Source organism: Alligator sinensis, unplaced genomic scaffold (genome assembly GCF_000455745.1).
Source record: "Alligator sinensis unplaced genomic scaffold, ASM45574v1 scaffold606_1, whole genome shotgun sequence".
NCBI lineage: Eukaryota > Metazoa > Chordata > Crocodylia > Alligatoridae > Alligator > Alligator sinensis.
The window spans coordinates 532,325-540,612 of record NW_005842472.1 but is presented as its reverse complement, the minus strand read 5'-3'; the positions used below and the strand labels follow the sequence as shown (position 1 = coordinate 540,612).

The 8,288-nt window shown below is 44.7% G+C and overlaps 1 protein-coding gene across 1 annotated transcript in view; it reads right to left on the bottom strand.

The window, feature by feature from the left end:
- SPDL1 (spindle apparatus coiled-coil protein 1) overlaps positions 1 to 8,205 on the bottom strand; it is a 42,274-nt gene extending 34,069 nt beyond the window's left edge. Inside the window, exons 1-2 of the mRNA XM_025212573.1 lie at positions 7,550 to 8,205; positions 4,537 to 4,737 (exon numbers count right to left, since the gene is read on the bottom strand). Of these exons, the coding sequence (XP_025068358.1) occupies positions 4,537 to 4,695 (159 nt within the window). The 5' untranslated portion in view covers positions 4,696 to 4,737; positions 7,550 to 8,205. The remainder of the gene's footprint in view (positions 1 to 4,536; positions 4,738 to 7,549) is intronic.
- Between the last annotated feature and the right edge of the window lie 83 nt (positions 8,206 to 8,288).

The following is an 8,288-nucleotide window of genomic DNA, read 5'->3' as shown; positions in this document are numbered from 1 at the left end:
TTTTGGTGAGCCATGGAGGCTTGTATGCTCTCCTGCCCCCTTTGATCCTCATTGGGACTACCTTCTTTTGGGCTTGGAGGATCGTCTCCTTAAGGAGCGACCACTCCCCTTGAACACCCGGCTCTCCTCCCCTCTGAGACTTCAGCGCTTCTCCAACTATCCTCCTTAGCTCGTTGAAGTTCGCCCTCCTAAAATCTAGGGCCACAGCCTGAGTGCTTGCCTTTGCCACCTTGCGCTGAATGGTGAATTCCAGCAGGCAGTGGTCACTGTCGCCCAGGGGGTCAAGCACCCGCAGCCCCCTCACCAGGTCGTCGCCCGTGGCCAACACCAAGTCCAACAAGGCAGCCCCCCTGGTGGGGCTGTGCACCTCCTGGGTTAGATGAAGGTCCTTGGTTAGATGAACCTCCTGGGTTAGATGAAGGTCCTTAGATTTTGTGTCCTTGGGACAAGGTATTTAGCAGAATTCACTGATGTGTTAGAATCTGACAGGGCCGCGCACTGCCATGGCCTCACACTTGCAATCTCTGGGCTGTGAACCACATTCCTAAGCACCCAACACCACCTCAGCCCCCAAACCTGCACTGACAAGTCTTTTGTATCAGCAAAAGTCCTCAGGTGCTCAACTGCTTAATAACAGCCTCATATCATTGTCACAGTTAACAGCCATCCACCCATGGCTAAAGCTTATTTTGATGAGCAACTTTCATCCACTTCTCTAGACAGCCTGCATAGTTTTCACCAAAATGTTCGTGTGACATAATGCTTGGAGTTATCAGTCACAAATCAGGTGATATGACCAGTCATGTTCCCAGTAACATGGGAACCACAAATTCAGCCAAGTGCTTAAGTTCCCCCCACCTCTCTGCTTGTGATAGAAACTTGTAAACTTACACACACTTTTAGCCATTAAAGAAATGGAGTTACAAGCATTTATTATAAATTAAATATTTTCAAGACCATTGAATAGTTTGACCTACAAACCTGGAAGACATCCTTCCAGACAGAAATGAGTAGCAGGCTCATTTTAACCAGCTGCATTTCAAATACTTATTGCATATTTTGTTAACAGTATACAAAACAGAGCCTGATTTTCCTGTGCATTTTAGGCTGCCAGTTTAGGAAAAAAGCAGCTACCTGAAGGTAAAACATAGTATAAATGCATAGATTAGAAGAATCAAATATTACTGCCTTGATATTGATTACATAAACCTATAAAAACCTTTTTTTTTGTTTTAGGTTTTTAAGCACTCATCCACTCTAAATTGGTTTGATACTATTCAATTTAAACAAACATCCTACTTCTAGCATAAAGTCTAGATTCCTCTTGATCCTCTGCAAGCCTCTTGTCCTCTAAGGGTGCCTATACACAAGCTGGGAAGCTGCTCGGACGTGTGTCAAAGCAGACTCAATAAATCAAGTCTGCTAGAGCATATCAATTACTGTGCTCAAGCAGCCTCTCGCACCTCACGTATTATCAGGCCACTTTGCCCAAAGCTCATTCAACGCTGCCATTTAGAAATGCAGGGACACTGATGCATGAGATGCTCCAGGAGCTTTAATTAGAACAGTTCTTGGAGCCACTCTAATTAAAGCACCTCCCTCTGCTCGCCCCCCCACCTTCCCAAAGTATACGTATAAACATCCTAAAGCCACATCCAGATGAGCATGCCATGCAATATGTGGCACCGCAGACACATCTATGGTGCCACATACAGCATGTTCAGTTGGATATCCAGGGGTCAAAATATCTGTGGGAAAAAAAACTGAGTGGTGCATGCATGGGCAGCACACACCGCTCAAAAGCGGAGCTGAACAGCACAGAGCCACGCTGCGGCTGCCAGCCAAGCTCAGTGCAGCAGAATTGCTGCTGGTGCAGCCCCAGGAGGCCCCAAGGTAAGGTTGCTGGGGCCAGCCCAGTGCTGGCCCCAGCATTCCTTACCGCCCCAGGAGTAACTTGCAGCGTGTCAAAGTGCACATGGCAGTGTGCCACTGCTAGGTGTCCTCCAAACATCCACACCACATGTGGAAGCGTTCTAAATCTTCAAAGGCAGGACCTATTAGAGGTGCACCGATACATCAGTCCATATATTATTGACACCAACAAAAGGAAAATTTACATTATTGGTATTCAGCTGTTTTTAGCTGATGTGGCCAATAAGGTTGCCAATAAATACCGTGTGCATGTATGCAGCCGCAGCATGCACACAGCCAGCCCAGCAGCTTGCAGAGCAGTGTCTGGCTGGTAAGTCTTTTGGTGGGGGGAAAGGAAGAGCCATGGGTAGAGGGCGTAGATTGAGGCTCCTGCAGTGAGGGAGGGAGTGGGGCTGGGCATCCAGGGCAGGGTGCAGGATGCAGCTCTGTGCAGGGTAAGGTCAGGCTGCCGCTGCAGGCTAAAGCCGGGGGCAGTGCCAGGGCCAGGGGTGATGTGTAGCGGGTACACATGCACCCGCTGAGAGTGCCAGTGCACCTCCTGTCAGGCCACACTCCCTGTGTAACCGGCAGGTAGGTGGGAGCACCAGTGGCACCCCCGTGAGCACCGGCAGGGGAGCGCGGCCACCAGCAAAAGCAGCTCTGCCGCTTCCGGAAGTGGCCACCGGAGTTCCAGAAGTGGTGCAGCAACTTTTACTGCGAGTGAGCTCAGTCCCCCCCATGCCAGCAGGATCAGCTGCCAGGGGCCTCTCCCAGTCGCTGACTCAAGAGGCACCATCCAGGCTCTTCCTGGCATGGGGATTCGGCTGGGGCTGCGCTTGGAGTGGGCAGTGGCACTACAAGGGGGAGCTATGGCAAATTCTGGACTGGCTGTAGCCCACCCCATAGTCCCCCCTCACCCCGCTCTGCCGCTCCCCACCCCGAGCGCAGCCCCGGCCCAAACCCCTGCTGGGAAGAGCCCAGCACTGCCCCTGGGCCCAGCCTGCAATGGCACCCCACTCTCACCCCGCGCACAGATCTGGGGGCATGTGCCCCCCGCATGGCTCCCCCAGGGGTGCACGTAACAGAAGGATCTGCCATGTCCCCCCTGCCGCAGATGAGCCTTTCACAGCTCCGTTCCATACCTCGCCCCGGATGGGTAGTGCCTGACCCCGACCCAGCCCCAACCCCCCTCCCTCTCTCACCACAGGGGCCTTACGTGCCCCACCCCCCACACCCCTTCCCCAACAGACTTATCAGCTGGACCAGGGGCGGGCAGTCCCCAGCAGCAAATGGGAAGCTGGCTTCAGCCGCATGCTGCTCCAGATGGGACAGGCCCGGCCCAGTCTGCACCCGCCAGCAGAAGCAGCGGTGGAGCCATGTGCTGCTCAGGACTGACCAGTGCAAGCAGGGGGAAATTGCAGCTGAGCCCCTGCTGCTCCAGCTGGGCTTGTCCCATCCCGAGCCTTAAGAATATTTCTCGAGTCTGGTTAGCATATTCATTTCAAGCACAGAGTTTTAAGATTGAGACCATAGATGCTGCATAGTTAGTTACACAAATGAAAATTAAGAGAAGGATTAAAGTCACTATACAAAATATACAATGTGGCATCTGCAGAGTTACAGCTAGTCAAAGACATTTAGAGTTAAGAGTATAAGTAGCACTAAATGGCCAAAAAAGCTAAGCTGATTTGACCTACCCGAAATGGATAAACACTTTGCTTGGGTCAGGTTAGAGTTTGTTATGAACCTATTTTGAATTATGTCACTTGCACTCACAAAATGGAGCTTTTGGCAGGGCAGAAATAGGAGGCATCCTAGTATCATTTATAACACTGGAGTGCTTTTGCAAATGAAAATCTTATGATTTGAATTTTCTCCTCACCTGCTAGGTTACCGGCAGCAATTTACCCAGACTTGGTAAAATACAGAACAAAAACCAGACCTTTTACTTTAATAGCAAAAGTTGCAAACAAGACATCCTGACCCAGCTGTAGCAAAAAAAAGTACATTTCCAAGTATTCTGAAGGCTTCTGATGTCTCCACCTACTGTAAAAACTAATGCTTTCATTTCACAAAGGCTGTTTTGGGACCCCAGAGCGGCAGCTGTCAAAAAACAGGCCCCTGTTGGCATAGGAGGAGGCAAGAACACCTAAAAGAAGATAATCAAGATCACACCTACTCAATATCTACTAGTTATACACACAGGTGTAAGTGTATTTACTTCCCCAAGAAGCTTATTTTAGCCCCTCCTAGTAGAAATTGTAGGGTTGGTCTCCATGCCTTAGGTTTTAGTTTATTTGAACAAGTTGAAACCGATTTCTGTTTACACTCAACTAAATATGCTGTAATGTGCAAATCAGATGAAGTCTATGGAGGTTCAAACAACTCTGTGTAAAGCTAATCATCAAGCTATGTTCTATGGTCACCTGCAGCAACATTTAATATAGAATGAAACCAAAAAAACCCATAAGGGTACGAGCTTAAGAAGTTACTCTAATTTCTGCACTTGCAAATAATGTACTTCAAAAGCTACTTAACAACAGATATTTCAAAGCAGTGAATTAGTAGCTAGAAACTCAGTGTTCTTTAGCATTTTCTATATTCAGATAGAATTTAAAACTTCACCTCAGTTTTTTCAGTCAATTCACTGCGTATTTGATCCAACTGATTCTGAACCTCATTCTGTGATTCCAGTAAATGCAAACCATACTGTGCTGCCTTCCTCCGCTCATTCTCTGCTTCCTTGAGTTGACGACGAAGATTCAAAGTTTCTTCTGTCTCCATTTTCTTTTTTCCTATTTCTTGAATGCAGGTCAGTTGAACAAGCTAAAAGTCAACATGAAACCATAACCTGTTAAATACTAGCTAGACAAAGCCATTCTTTTCTGAAAGGTAAGATCCCTTAATAACTTAACAACATAAAGGACCAAGATGAACAGAGGAGTGTTAAACTTGTGAGATTTAGTCACTTTACTCCACAGCTGATTACTCATTTTCAATGTAAGGTCTATAATTTATGCCATATATGACTGGACAGGTAAATAACTGCAATAATTCAACTCTGTGGAATGCTACTGAGGAACTGGCCAGATTTCTGATGCTGCCACAGATATTAAGCAACCCATGGAGATCCTGTTTAACACAGGACTTAATGTCCACTTCTACCCTTCAAACCCATAGGTATAAGGCCAAATAAACTCAGTTTAAAAAAAAAATCACCAGATTTGGTATTGGGTTCATTGTGGCTTTTTCCAACTTACATCCACATTCTAATCAGAATACAGATGCCCATGGAGAAAACTCATACTCCAGTTCCTGGAATTTTAAATGCTATATTCAGTAAAATATTATATTGAGGTGCAACCATGTTTGGCCTTATACACAGATGCTGGAAACCCTTCAAGTCTGGGAGCTGCAAACCCTGAAGCTCAATACCACAACAAATACCAATATGAAATTTGGTCACTGAAGAAAGCTTTTGTGGTAGACTTTAGATAAAAGAACTAAAGAAGTAGGAAGCTGAAGTTTTCATGTTCACTAGGTCAATTCTTATGCCATTACTGCTTTAGACTGCTTCCTATCTTGGTGACAACCTTCTTTTGAGACTGCATGGCACAGGATAGGAAACTTTGTTACTTTGAATCATACCACTTACCAGACTCCAAACAAAAGATGTCTAGACATCTCAGAACTAGAGACATAGAAGGATTCAAAGCATTACTTGCTATTTTTTTGCATGGGAGGTAATGTTTTGAGCTGGGAGAAATGACTTAAAGTGAATTTAAATCACAATTTAAACCATCAAGTATAAATCCACATTATAATCAAGAATGTTCCATTAGTACTTTAATTATTTTCTAAATAAAGATACAATTTTCTTTAACATAACCATTAAATCATGCAGATTTGCAACTAAACATTGTTTATTACTTAGCCATCTATTATAAGGTTTTTCAGATATTTTACAATACACTTTTTGCTTAGAAAACTTAAAGATAGGATGCTGGACTAGATGAACCACTAATCTGCTTGCTTGCAGTTTCCATGTTGTTCCATTTTGCGCAGCGTGCGCAATAATGGTTGGTATGTACATGCATCACTTGGTAAAATTTAAAATAAAAAACTTAGCCATGCAAAAGAGTAATCTAAATTTATGAAACAAGAAAACTTTTAGGTAAACAAACTAACCCTTAGCTACCTGAAAAATATATTTGAATACTATATTCTTTTTTCCGTTTGAGATAACAGAATCTTACTTAGATGTGAAGTACAAATTTGATAGCCCTTACTCTATTTCTAAAAATTAATGCTTTGAGAGGGGGGAAAAAAAGTGTTCGCAACTCACCCTCAGGAGTTCATTCAATTACTCAAGATTTTATCTTCACGGTATAATTTTCTTTTAAAGTTTATTTAATCTAAACAAACCGAAAATATCTTCAGAGCTCTTCATATCATGCACCTCTGACAGGGTGTATGTTGCTGCATAGTGATTTGCATTTTTAAAAGCTGAGATCCCATAGAAATGCAAATCCTATTGAAATCCCATCTGAAACAGCTGCCAGCTGGTTCAAAAGCAGCCAATCTATACAAGGCTGCCAAGGAACAGTGAACCATCAGGAGACTTGGAAGAAAATAAAGGGGGGTTGGGAAGGGGAGGAAGGAGATGTCAGGGCCAGAATCAAAACCACATACACCCCACAATAGGGTCACAACTAGGACCCTCTTGTACTTGTATTAACTGCATTGAAGTGGATTGTTAATTTCAATTCAGTCTCTTCCCCAATTCTCACAACTTCCTCTTCTCAAGCACACAGAGCTATTAAGACGGTTTACTATCTACTTGCTGACCAGAACAGAGAACCAAAGAAAACAGATGGAAGGAAAGAGAAAGTTCCATAGCATGTCCAATGTAACACTTTAACAACGCCAGTTACCAATTTCATTTAATGATTTTCATTTAATGATTAGATTTTATCCTCAATAAACAATTTTTTTAAAAGTTTATTTAATCTAAACAAGCAGGAACTACAGAGGTCTTCATATCCTGCACCTCTTGTGGAAGGAAGGATAGTGACATATAGCCACTATGTGGAGCAAGGGGCAGACAAGCAGTTATGTTTAACATCATTTAGATTGGCCCTAATAAAGTACAATCATCCCAGGAACTTTACTCATGAACTACCAACACGGCATTACAAATTAAAAATTCATAGCCTACACTAACTGCAGAATCCTATTTAATTCCAGGTTAAAATAATCTATTTGTGGTGATATTTTAGACATCAGTCACCCAGTAAACAAGCTCAAGGTTCTGAGCAGAAGCGACTAGTCTTATCCTCACTCAGCTGCTGCTTGTCAAGATTTTTTTTTTTTTTTTTTTTGCTGCCGAGACAGACAGAAAGACAGGCTCTGTTCCTGCACTTCCTGACAACAGGAGTGCGGCCGTAGGTCACTTCTAAACAAAAGTGAGGAATCTGCATCACTTCATGTGAATTGTGATCTAAACAGTCCATATGCGTGAGAGCCAGTGATGTAGCTACTTCTTCACACCATCCTCCAAGCACAAACAAACCTTTTCAACCACCCATGGGAATTTCAAAGGTTATTTACTTTGAAGCATTTAATGCAAGGTTCTTACATGAGATTATTAAAGCCCCGGTACTGGGGGCGGGGGGTTAACACTTGACAGCAGAGCACGCCCAAGTCACTCAGCTTGCATCCCCTCCTGTTCAGTCCCTATCCTCAAGCAGCAGACCCTAGCAGGAAGAGTTGAGAGTAAAAGATGGCTTCATTCCACGGAGCCAGGTAGGACTTCTGCCATCCAGTGTTGCACTCCCCAGCTGCCTCTGGCCACAGAAGAAACCTTTGCAGTCTTGCAACTATCCCTGATCACGGGTAACAGAGAGGAGGCAGCAAGCCCTGCGATACTGCCTGGACTGAACGCAGCACTCAGTCCTTCAGGAGTCTTGCCAGGTGTATGATTATGAAGGTATTTATACAATAATTCCAACCCCTGGACGACGTGCACTCAATAACAGGTAAAGTGTTCAACATGTACAACAAATTTGGGGGCAACTAATTGGATGCAGCCTATGCTGAACTCAAGCCACTTTCAGGGAGTCTCAATGAACTTTTGGGCCTGCCGTCAGCACTTTTACCCCTGCTGGCCTCGGAACAGAGAAACGCTTCAACTTGTGATGACCCAGCGAGAGCTCCCTCCCTGGCTCGTTACAATGAGCGACAGAAAGTAAATAAGACGACCGCTTTGCACTTATGTACATCTCTTTCAGGGTAGGATCGTTTTCCAGTAAATACGATTCTTTGGAGGGTCGGATACGATCCGCTCAGGGGCGGGTGCGGCTCCCGTCAAGCCAGAC